Genomic DNA, 12369 nt, shown 5'->3' on the forward strand with positions numbered 1-12369 from the left:
AGAAACTTAGTACCCTCCCCTAAAGTCAAATAATCTTCTTTGATGATTTTCCAAATATAAGTACATACTGCTTCGCTATAGTAAACAACTACCTTCAGGTAATTTTTAGGAAATAACAACAAATTATATGCAATCCTTAGAAGATGTCTTGACAAAGAGGACTCTAAATTGTTTGAAAAGACTTGAATTCTTTCCTATATACAAAACAATTAATGATGATGCAAATTTTAGGGTAAAGGGACCCTTTGGCAGAAAACTGCGTTTAACTTTGCATAAAATCCTGCAACGAATAGATACACTGGCCTGCTCATCTCTTCCTTTCCCCCTTATGCTCCAACACATAACTAATCAAAACCACCAGGGCCCGGAAAACTTTAAATGCTGCGAAGACTTCTATGCAAATACCTTTTCAACCCAAGAGAGGCTTTACAATAGACCTTCACTAAGTTTGTGCAGAAATTAAACTCCGTCTAAACCTGTTAAACGTTCAAATCCCAAAGTCAATTGCTTAAACAAACGTATCAGTATGTTTCCCTTTTCTTAACATGTATCTTCAACCCGATCAACATTGTTTCACTTTTTTTTCCCCCACGCCAAATAATAAAACTGTCCGTAAACTCCCGCTAATTCGATCTTTTCCTTAAAGAAGAGTTCGTTCTAGCGCATCGAGTTTAAAATGCAGAGCAGATGAAACTGTCCCACCTAAAAGAAGGATTTTTATAAAATCCACTGCCGGAACGACAATCGGAGGCAACCAAGGGCAACGCACAAAGAGAACAGAGAAGAAATACACATTCCAGGGACACACAATGCCCAGTGGCAGGCACCCTCGCCCCCTCCTTGGAAGGGTCACCGAAGGCCAGCACGATGGCCAGGGGAGTCCCGAGGCCCTTTCCGAAGGCTGTCTCCGCGGATGGGTTTGTCGGCCTCGGTCCCCGGGCCCAGCCCCTCTCGCACGGCCGCTCCGGAGGCCGCCCGCCCGCGCCCCCCGGCCTCTCCATCCCCTCCTCGCTCGTCCGCCCCTCCGCCCTCCCGGGGACTGATGCCCGGGCGGGCAGGGGCCCCTCCGGCTTCGCGGCGAGGACAGCGAGGGATGCCCGGCGCCCGCACTCACCCTCCAGCAGGCGGGTGATGAGGCTGTCCACGTTCAGCTCCCCGTCCGCCATCTTGTCGGCACCAGACTCTCCTTCCCGGCAGCGGGAACAAGGGCTTCTCGGCGGCGGAGGCTGCAGCGACGGGCTCGGTGTTCTCTCACCTACAAGTCACGCGGCGTTTCGACCCCGGCTCCAACTCCCCCTTTTCCCGGGCCCTCCCCCCACCCCCTCCCCGCCGAGCAGCGAGAGCGCGCGCACACTCGGAGGCACCCACAATAAATAAATAAATAAACAAGTAGGGCCCCCACGAACCCGGCCGCGTCAGACCCAGGCCGCCACCTCCTCCTCCTCGGCACCGCCCAGCTCCGCAAAGCTCACCAGCGCCGCCGACGGCCCCACCCGCAGCGCCACTCACTCCCTACGGCCCTTGCCCGCCGCCGCGCCACGCCGCCCTCCGCGCAGGCGCGTCGCGTGCTCTCTCTCGCTCCCCACCCCTCTCAGGCCTTCGCGCAGTCGCAGTGGACGCGGTTTGCCCGCCGCGGCAGACTTCGCGAGGTGCTCGGCCCTCTTTTTTTCCACGTCCACTGCGCCGAATCTCCGGGGCGGCGCAGGCGCGGGGAGGGATTCCGGCTTGCCTAGCCGAGGAAGCTCCCATTACGCAGAGGGCGCGTAGGCAGAGCTGACCTTCCCCTTTTGCTGCACCCCCGGGCGCGATCGCACTGCAGGCTGAGTGTTTGTGCCCTTCCCGCTTTGCTTTTCTTTTCTTGGCGTCATTCCCTGATTTTGCAAGCTATTCCTCACGTTTCCGTTAAGTAGGAGACGTGGACTGCAGTCATCCTTGTTTGAAAACCAGGTGTGTGGAAACATGAAGGGGCTACTCTGCTGAAAAAGTTTGACATTGCAAACAAGGGGTTTTATAACCCACTGTTCTCCAAGACTAGTTCCCCAGGTGTCCCTGGATGAAACAAGCATTAAAGTGGACCCTGGAAAAGTCCTCAGTAGTAAAAATTTACATGGGTACTGCTCTCTGCGTTCACGCTAGCGCGTACATCACACCTTACAACTGTATCCACTCTGTGGATACCATTTTTCCACGGTGCTTTTCTGTTCTTGCCTCCGTTTTGTTGCTTAATCTTCCTCTCTTGTCGTTGTTTAAGCATTTATCTCCCACACTCAGCTCCCAGAGGCGAAAACCACATTTATCTTTGTGCTTGCAGCCCCCATCAAGTCTCTGTCACATAGAAGGGAGAAACACCGGGACTAGGGAAGGTTAGTTGCTCAGCTGGCTTTCCGCCACATAATAACTGCCTTTAAAAGGGCAGGATAAAAAGTATCCATCTAAAGAATCTAGGCAAGCAACAGTGTTTAGCCTGCTTTGGGAAGTGCTTAGAGGGATGGCCTTGACCCATTCCAGGGGTGTTTTTTCTGGACACTCAGACATGACTCTTCCCCAAGCTCAAGGCAGCGCTCCCTCCTTCCATGTATCACTAACAACAGTTAAGAATTATTGAGATTCATGCTGGTGCCCTGGCAGTGTTTTAGATGTTATACACTTGTTATCTCTATTAATCCTTATACAGCCCTATTTTTACCTTGTGGATGTGGTTAATCCAGGCACAGAATATTAAGCGCCTACCTAGCTCTCAATCACACAAGTAAGGAACAGAGCTAGGATTCAAATACAGACATCTAGTGCCAGCATCTTCACTCTTAACATTTGTCATATACTCCCTCTCGGTGTATGAAGTTAGAACAGGTAACCAGTCATAACTGTGGTCTGTCTGGAGTAGATTTCATAGACTCTGCAATTACTGCCAGTTCATTTGGGGCCTTAAGATCTAAAGAAAGGGCTGGGGATGTGGCTCAAGCGGTAGCGCGCTCGCCTGGCATGCGTGCGGCCCGGGTTCGATCCTCAGCACCACATACCAACAAAGATGTTGTGTCCGCCGAAAACTAAAAAAATAAATATTAAAAATTCTCTTTCTCTCTCTCTTAAAAAAAAAATCTAAAGAAATAGCTCATCATCACTCTTTCTTCTTTGTTGTACATTTATTTATACCCAACTTCAACCCAGAAGAAAGAAGTCAAGATAGCTTACATAAATGTATGCAGCAGGGTAAATTTAAAATAAGTTCAAGAGCCAGGTGGTGCTGGCCTGTAATCCCAATAGCTTGGAAAGCTGAGGCAGGAAGATAGAAAGTTCATAGCCAACCTCAGCAACTTAGTGAGACCCTAAGCAATTTAGCAAGAGCCTGTCTCAAAAGTGAAAAGGGCTGAAGATGTGGTTCAGTGGTTAAGCACCCCTGGGTTTAATCTCTGGAACCTAAATTAATGAATTAGTTAATTTAAAAAGTAGAACAAAAGAAAATGCATGGTATAATTTTCCCATTGGTTTGCTAGAGATTGGCCACAGGAGCTGAGTGTGGTGGCACACACCTGTAATCCCGGATACTGGGGAGACTAAACCAAGAGGATGGAAAGTTAGAGATCAGCCTCAGCATCTTAGGGAGACCGTGTCTCAAAAATTAAAGGGCTGAGGATGTAATTCAGTGGTAGAGTGCCCCGAGATCCAATCCTCAGTACTACCAAATAGAAAAGAGCATAAATACGACTCCCAGATATCTAGCAATCAAAGAGAAGGTCAGTTACAAGTGGAGTAGGTGTTTTGGCTGTGCAGGAATTGGGACTTGAATACAGCAGCTTGCAGAGTTGGATACCACATCCCCAAATCTCTTCCATGAATCTTATGAAAAATAACTTTGATCCTTGTCTACCTTTAGGGTTCAAATACTTAACTTATCAAAAGTCTCATTTAAAGGACAAGGACAACCAAAGGAAAGTGGATTGCACAGAAAGAAAGTGGGCATTGGGGGGAAATCACCATGAGAGGATCAGAGATCAGTCTCAGCAGAGTTGTGAGAGCCAGAAGAGTTAGGAGAGTAGTTCTGAATACTGTCTGCAGCTATTCCCTTCTCCAACCCCACCAGGTTTCCCAGGACCCTGGAATCCTGGGAGAGAATGGGCCATTATGAAAATAAAAGAACTTTATCACTAGGGGCCCAACCAACTTTTCCAAAATACTTGTATAAGAATTCAGAATTCTTTAAAAAAATTTTTTTTGTAGTTATAGATGGACAGCATGCCTTTATTTTATTTGTTTACTTTTTTAATGTAGTGCTAAGACTTGAACCCAATGCCTCATACATGGTAGGCAAACACTCTGCCACTGAGCTACAACCCCAGCCCAAGAATTTAGAATTCTTTTTTTTTTTTTTTAGAATTTTAATATTTATTTTTTAGTTTTCGGCGGACACAACATCTTTGTTTGTATGTGGTGCTGAGGATCGAACCTGGGCCACACATGCATGCCAGGCGAGCGTGCTACCGCTTGAGCTACATCCCCAGCCCAGAATTCTTAACTGATGCAAAAACTATGTTACTTAATACCCCAACAGCTTCTGGGGGCAAATCACCATCATTTAAAACATTGGTTTCTTTTTTTTTAAGAAAATCATATGCATATTCACATTGTGTAAAATAAGGACAAAAATTAACCCACTTCAATTCAAGTCTCATTTGCCCCTATAGTAGGTACTATACCCCACTTTTTCTTTTTCAGAGTAAAGATGTATTCATTGGAGGAAATTTGGAAAATGAAGGAAAAATATAAAAATCAACTATAATCTCACCAGTCATAGATAGCTACTTTTCTGCCTTATTTCTGAAGAATGGTTATTGAACATTTACCAGCATACCATTAGGTCTAGGGAGACATCTGGGTCACATGTCAATATCCTGGGGTAATTCCAGAAATGTCTGTAGAAGTAAACTCCTAATTATTAATTGGACTTCCTGATTGAAAGGAGTCTGGGGCTTCACAGCTTGGAGGTCTTAATAAAATCATGATCTTATTTTTATTTACTAATAGGTAATGTCTGGGACACCCTAGTGTCCATAGAAAAAGGCAAAACAGGGCTCAGAGAAAGCCAACAATCACTGTGTTGAGACAAGAGCCACGTCCCTATGGATTTGTCCTCAAAGAAGGCTCTTGGGAACAAAATAGACAGCAGCCTGTGACTCCTTACAGTAAACACAACAAAGACTTTTATTGGGATGCTTTTCTTATGTGCCACTCAGCATTGGTCAATCACCAATATGGTGTGAAAGTGAGTAGGAATAGGTAGTGAAGTGTGAGGGCTATAGTATGTGGCTCTTTGATGCCCTGGCTTAATCCAAGACAGCTTTTAAGAGAGTTATCAATAGAAATACTAGAAATAGAAATCCATCGATAGAAATTCTCTCCATCAAGTATTCAATAAAGACTTGAGTGGCATTAAGTTTAAATTTTATTAGGTATACCTGGAAAACAGCCCTTCTTTATGCCAAATGTCAAAAGCTTTTGTAGCCAGCTCAATTTAAGAAAATTGAAACATCAAATAGGGATCTGTCTACATTAGTAGGAGATTGACCCTTTCTATATAGTATAAGACCTAGGTGGTATACATGGGCAGGGTCAAGACTTTTTCCTTAATATTTAGTTTTGATTTAATTTCAGTACACATACAAGAGAATAATTTAAGTGCCAAAGTTATCAATTAAGTCATAAGGCATTTATGTCTTTTTTTATCATAGCTCAAAATTTTTGATATCATCATCATCATTATTATTTGGTACCAGGGATTGAATCCAGGGGCACTTAACCACTGAGCCATATCCCCCAGCCCTTTTTATATTTAATTTAGATATAGGGTCTAACTAAGTTGCTTAGGGCCTCGCTAAGTTGCTGAAGCTGGCTTTGAACTCACTATCCTCGTGCCTCAGCCCCCCAAGACTCTGGGATTATACTTGTGAGACACCACGCCCAGCCTCTAGCTCAAAAATTTTAAAGCAAATATAACTAAATGCCTCTTTGCAATAACCTTCCTTTTAACCCAAAATGTGCACACGTGCACACATACACAAACACAAACACATTTTCTGTGGAGTATTTTATGTTAAACTAACTTTCTAATACATCCAACTGAATGCAAAATGAATGCCTAGTAATTGAATGAGTTAACTAGCTATAGAGAACTGTTAACTACAAGGCAGTTAAATTTGTTGAACAGCTACCACAAATAGCAACTATTTAACCACATCATTTAATCGTTGAAGTGTTGCTCTGCAGCCCTTCATTTTATCTTGTAATGAGAGTGCAGGGCCAGGGGTATATTTAGGTCAGTCCTAGTTTGTTACAATGAAACCATGTCATCTACAGATGTGGAGTTGTTTCTTTTTTGATGCTCTCCCATCCTGTAGGCAAGATATCAGGAAACAACCAATAACTGTTTGTTTCCCCCCAAAAAAGGTTACACAGTGTGAAAACTTGCTTCAAATGAAACAGCTTAACTGTTTTGTTTCTAATGATGGTTGCTCTCTTCTTATTTAGTGTACCCAAATTATGTATTAATATTTAGGGTTTTTTTTAGAGAAGGTTTACGTCTGAATGGTTTTCTAAGTCTCTGTTTTAACTGGTTTTGCTAAATAAGACTCCCCCAAAAGAAGAAGAAGAAAAAGAAGAAGAAGAAGAAGAAGAAGAAGAAGAAGAAGAAGAAGAAGAAGAAGAAGAATCAAGTGTTCTAATGTAGCTATAAAATTAGTAAGTTCCCACTAAGAACACATTAAAAGTAATGGCATGTAGCTCCTAAAACTAAAACCAGATGTATCTGTAGGCTGTGAAAAACATTCATTGGGGTTACATTCAACATAAATATTGCTTAAATAGGATATGTATGAATTATTATTTGAATCTTGATTTAAAGCAGACCCAATGTATTATAAATATGGGATTAAAATGCCCAATGGTACTTGTTGTTTTAAAAGATCTCATAATGAATAAACCTCTAAAGCAAAATGTATATTGAACCAATTAAGTATGTATGAAACACTTAGTGTGTTTGAATCTGACCTCCCAATCTTCAAGTAGTTTAATGACTATGAGGGAAGATGACCACAAAATGATCTGGCTAGTGGGAAAAGCTTTGGCTTCAAAATGGGTATTCAATGTTGTTGAATACCCTCAGACAAATCTGTCTTTCTGAGTCTTAGTTTCATTACCTATAAATTGTGTCCATTACTTAACAATCTTCAATGTTTCTTCCAGCTCTAAAAAAATCTTTTTTTTTCTAAGACACACAAATGAAGCCCAAAACGTAGCATACATAATATTGTACAAGCTGTCCCCAAGTTAGGAACTGGATCAAGTCCAAAAGGTCAATTGTTTGGAACACAGAATATATTTTCCCACAGAGACCATGGTACAAATGGTTGTTAAATTCCCACATCAGTCTGCAAAATCAATTTAATCCTTAATGCAACCGTAGAAAAGTATCCATGATAGTATGGACTCTTACCACCAATTAACACAAAAGTTTACAGGGAAAATCCATTGAGGATTCTAATTTGATATGGCAGAAAATACATCTCTGCTTCTTACTACCCTGAGCAATAGGAATGACGACAATTCTAATTCCAATTCCCAAAGAGCCCTGGACCCAATATGGGAGACAAAGTTTGGACTAACGGATTGGAGAGTGAGGATGCTCAGATACCTCTGAGTCCACAGGAAGGAAGGGCTGAGCACAGGTCATGGGGTCTGGGTTTTGATTGTTAGGAAGGAGTTGGCTTCCAAACAGGAGTGTAAGGACAGAAGTTAAAAAGGGAGGGAACATATTGGGCTGGGAACTTTTTATTTAAAAGGTGCGGTTACTTTTAATCTCATTCAACTTGGCAGTTGAAGTTGATATCTAGAAAGTTTAAATTGCATTGACTTAATAGTAAAACTAGGTCTTGAATCTGGATCTCTGTTTTCATCTTTCTGTCTCTTTCAGATTTTTACTAGAAAGACACTACACTGTGTGAGAACGTCCTCTTTTTCTCCCCTGCACAGAAATTCTCTAGAATCTGGCATCCCAAGCCCACTCACACTCACATGATTGGCAATTAACATGTGTCCCTACAGGTTTTGACAGTGACTTCCTAGTTGCTTCGCCAAGGTTGCTCTGTTCCTCATATTCCAGTTCTGGTTTGCACAAGCCACCCAGAGAACGCAGTTGTACAAGCACAAACTCTAATTCCATTAGGGTACTCTTCATAATGATGCTACTGTTAAGAAAACTATACTGACTGCGAGACCTGGGTTCCACCTAGTAGGCTGGATATGCCATGTGCTGGGATTTTTTTTTTTTTTCCTGAAACTTGAACCCAGTGATGCTTAACTACTGAGCTATATCCCCAGCCCCTCCCTTTAAAAATATTTTATTTAGAGACAGGATCTCATTGAGTTACTTAGTGCCTCACTAAGTTGCGAAGGTGAGGCTGGTTTTGAACTCACAATCCTCCTGCCTCAGCCTCCCAAGCTTCTGGAATTACAAGGGTGCACCACCACACCCAGCATGTGCTGGGAATTTTCAGTGACATTATTACATTGAACAGAGCCTCAGAGGCTTTGGCTTTTTTCTAGTCATCTTGGGCTAGTTAGGGACCAGCTCTAGGTCAAAGTTGTGAGAGGAAGTGAGAAAAAGTGAGAGGGGGTAAAGTGGGCCAGTGGTGGTAGTGCCCGGTGACAGTGACCTCCCGGCAGAAATGGAGCAGACAGAATGTGGGTGATGCAGGCAGCTGGGCAGAGTCTCTAGGAAAGAAGGAAAAGGAGCTCTATCTCAACTGCCTCCAGGGGAAGGGTGGGGGTCCCCTGTCTCCTACCCCGTGCACATCCCTGGGACACCCTAGCCAGACACAGGTAAGCGACCGTCACACGTCCATATTCTTAAGCAGGTCTTGTGTGACCAGTGCCTGGGGGTGTGGATCAAATCCTGAGCTTTTCAAATTCCAGCGAGGGAGGGGACCATGAGATTAGACGAGATGTTTACAGCAGGGAGGCCACAAAAGCATTCGGACTGGATTGTGAAGGATTTTGGGATTTAGATCAATAACTTTCTGTTAAAAGTAGCTGTGTGTTTGTTGTCAGAATCAGCCCAGGAACTTATTATTATTATTATTAAAAATATCAATATTTGATTTCCCCTTCTCCTCCCAGGAATGTCCTCACTAACTCTCAGCATTGGGAGTGGAGGAAAAAGTATTTTGAAACAATGCCCCAGGGAATTCTGATAGGGACCCACACATCCCTCCCACATTTTTTTTTTTTTTTTTTAACTAATGCAGATCTCCAAAGCGAAACAAAACAGAGCAGGTCAAAGAGAATGCTTCAGGAGGGAGAGACAGGGGAGGGCTCTTCAGGGAAGAGATTGTTTCTGGTGACGTTTGTGAAAGGGCAAAGAGACTGGGATAAGTGGAGAAGATTGTGCATCAGGCAGTAGCAGGAAATAGGGTGGAATAAGGAAGAAGAGCCAGGTGCAGAGGGATCTGATGGTGGGTAGGAGAGTTTAAACCTGATGCCATCTGACACAGGAAACGATTCATATATTCATTCAGTACATATTTATTGAACACCTACTCTATGCTGGGCCCTGTATCATGTGCTGGGAATACAACAGAGAACAAAATAAAGTGCTTCCTCTCATCAGGCTTATACTGTGAAAAGAGAGGGATTGAGTGATCAGTTCATCTTAGTTTTGCCAGAGATTCTCCAGGTTTCAGCATTTAAAGTCCACCCCAGAACTCCTTGGGCAAACCAGGATGGTTAGTTCCTTAGGAGGTGGACTGTGTGTGTGTGTGTGTGTGTGTGTGTGTGTGTGTGTGTGTGTAAAGGCCAAGAAGAATGGTAAAGCAGGGTAAGAGGTTGGGATAAAGAAGCATGTTGTTCTTGATAGGGTCAGAGAAGATCTCTGAGGAAGTGACACGTGAGCAGCAATCTGAATGAAGGGGCCATGTAAATATCTGAGGGCCCACTTGGGAGGGATTATATCCAGCAGAAAGAAGGACCATGCAAAGGTCCTGGGGTGCAAACAGGCTTAGCATAGATGAAAAATAAGTAAGTTACCAGAAAGGTTGTAGAAGCAAAAGTAGAGAAGGGCTCAGTGAAGTAAGCATGTGGGATCATGTTCCCAGTGTGATGGGGATCACCAGGGGATGGAGAAAAGACGCATGACCTACTAGCTTAGAGGGTGAGGGAAACCAAGCATGGAAGCCGTGAAACCTCTTACAAAGCATTGGCATTAGGTAATCTCCAAGAATCCCTTCTAAAAAAAATTTTTTTGGGGGGTATCAGGGATTGAACTCCGGGGCACTCAACCACTGAATCACATCCCCTGCCCTATTTTTTGTATTTGATTTAGAGACAGGGTCTCACTGAGTTGCTTAGTACCTCACCATTGCTGAGACTGGCTTTGAACTCATGATCCTCAGACTCCCAAGCCACTGGGATTACGTACGGCATGCGCCACTGCGCCAAGCCACTCAAAATGTTTGATCCAAGAAATGGTAGAGGATGTGTCTGTTAAAGTACAGACCAGACTGGGCAGTGTTGGACTGAGCCTGGCTACTGTACAGTGATGATGTTAGAAATGGAGAGGAAGCCCCCAGAATTTCTTGGAGAGAGGATTCCCTGCAGTTGGTGGCCTATCCTCTTTTGTGCTACTGTAACAGAATACCACAGATGGGGTAGTTTATGAACAATAGAAGTTTGTTTGGCTCACAATTCTGGAGGCTGGAAAGTCCAAGATAGAGGGGGAGTACATCTGATGAAGGGGGGGGAGGAGAGAGAGAGAGAGAGAGAGAGAGAGAGAGAGAGAGAGAGAGAGAAGAACTGAACTCACTTTCATAATAAATTTACTCTCTTGATAATTATTATTAACCTACTCCCCCAATATCAGCATTAATCTACCCTCATGACCTGATCACTTGTTAAAGGTCCCACCTCTCAACTCCTGCATTGGGGATCAGGTTTCTAACGCATGAACTTTAGGGCTCACTGCAACCACAGTAATAGGGGAAAGAAAGTTCATCTTTCTCTCATTGCCCAAGTTTGAAATCTTTCTCAATTGCCATGATCCAAATGTCACAGGAGAAAAGAATGTGATATAATCTTTCCCATTAAAATGAAAGTCCCATGACAGAGTGGCAGGACCAGGAACCTGGCATCGTGCAACCCAGGACTCACACCCCAGCTCCACCTCCTGCAAGCCACACCCACCAGGCAGCTCACGTAAGCTCTGGGATCTCAACATCCTCGCCAACAAAATAGGAATCAAATGCCTGACTGGCAGAGTTGGGAGCACTAAATGAGGTCATGTCACAAAGAACCTAGAGTGGGACATGGTGACCCCTCAGTCTAGGTTCATTTTCTTCCCCTATTTATACTCTTAGAGCTCAGTGTGTATGAGTCTCCACTAATCAGCTATATGTAATATTTACATAATTATAATTTACATAATAAATATTTATAACAAATATTACATATATATGTATGGTTTTGTGCTTTTCACGCCCACTCCTTATTGAGCACATTCTGTTGGTCAGTGGGGCCCGCACTCTTCTCCATCTTCACTGGGACGACTCTGTTCATACCTGCCTTACATCCCCACCCTGCAACTCACACTTCACTGGAATAGTGGGATCACACCACGTACCTGCTCACATCCTTCAGGTACTCCACACCATCTTCAGGATAAAATCTAAATACCTGAGCTGGGACACAGGGCCTTGCACAATCCCTGGTGTTTCTGCCTCCTTTTCCGTATCACCTCCTCCCTGGCTTCCTTCCATGGCTGGTCCTGCCCAGTCTTCCAGCTCTGCCCAAGCCCACGGTTTTATTATTGGTTCTCCTGTGGTGCTTGGCACCAACGACAACTTCCTTTCCTATTATTTCTATTTAAAATAAGCAAAGCATTTGGAGCTCAGGCTCTAGAGGCACCCCCACCTTCTTCCCAATCCCAGTCCAGCAGCTTCAGAGCTGGACTTAATGATTAGGAGTGAATTCCTCACACTGGACTGCTGATTTATACCAACCTGTTTCATCACTTTCAGGCATAATAATAATAATACTCACTTAACAGAATTGTATATTAAGAATGAATACTGGGCTGGGGATGTGGCTCAAGCAGTAGCGTGCTCGCCTGGCATGCGTGCAGCCCGGGTTCGATCCTCAGCACTACATACAAACAAAGATGTTGTGTCTGCCGAAAACTAAAAAATAAATATTAAAATTTAAAAAAAAAAAAAGAATGAATACCTACGAAGGGCTGAAATATCAGTACACAGTAAACCTTTAAGAAACATTGCCTATAGATATTACATCTATATCCCAGAGTCTGAGTTCTAACTCATTTTTTAAAAT

General features: G+C 43.6%; 1 protein-coding gene across 2 annotated transcripts in view; it reads right to left on the reverse strand.

Annotated features, from left to right (window-relative positions):
• The window catches only part of Ppp1cb (protein phosphatase 1 catalytic subunit beta), a 41583-nt gene extending 39961 nt beyond the window's left edge, over window positions 1-1622 (reverse strand). The window contains exons 1-2 of one of the 2 annotated variants that reach the window (XM_078029465.1): window positions 1473-1622; window positions 1115-1255 (exon numbers count right to left, since the gene is read on the reverse strand). In XM_078029465.1, coding sequence (XP_077885591.1) covers window positions 1115-1166 — 52 coding nt within the window. In that variant the 5' untranslated portion in view covers window positions 1167-1255; window positions 1473-1622. Of the gene's footprint in view, window positions 1-1114; window positions 1256-1406 lie in introns of both variants that reach the window. The other variant, XM_078029466.1, reaches the window with a different exon arrangement.
• Between the last annotated feature and the right edge of the window lie 10747 nt (window positions 1623-12369).

This window comes from Ictidomys tridecemlineatus, chromosome 12 (assembly GCF_052094955.1).
Source record: "Ictidomys tridecemlineatus isolate mIctTri1 chromosome 12, mIctTri1.hap1, whole genome shotgun sequence".
Taxonomy (NCBI): Eukaryota; Metazoa; Chordata; class Mammalia; order Rodentia; family Sciuridae; genus Ictidomys; species Ictidomys tridecemlineatus.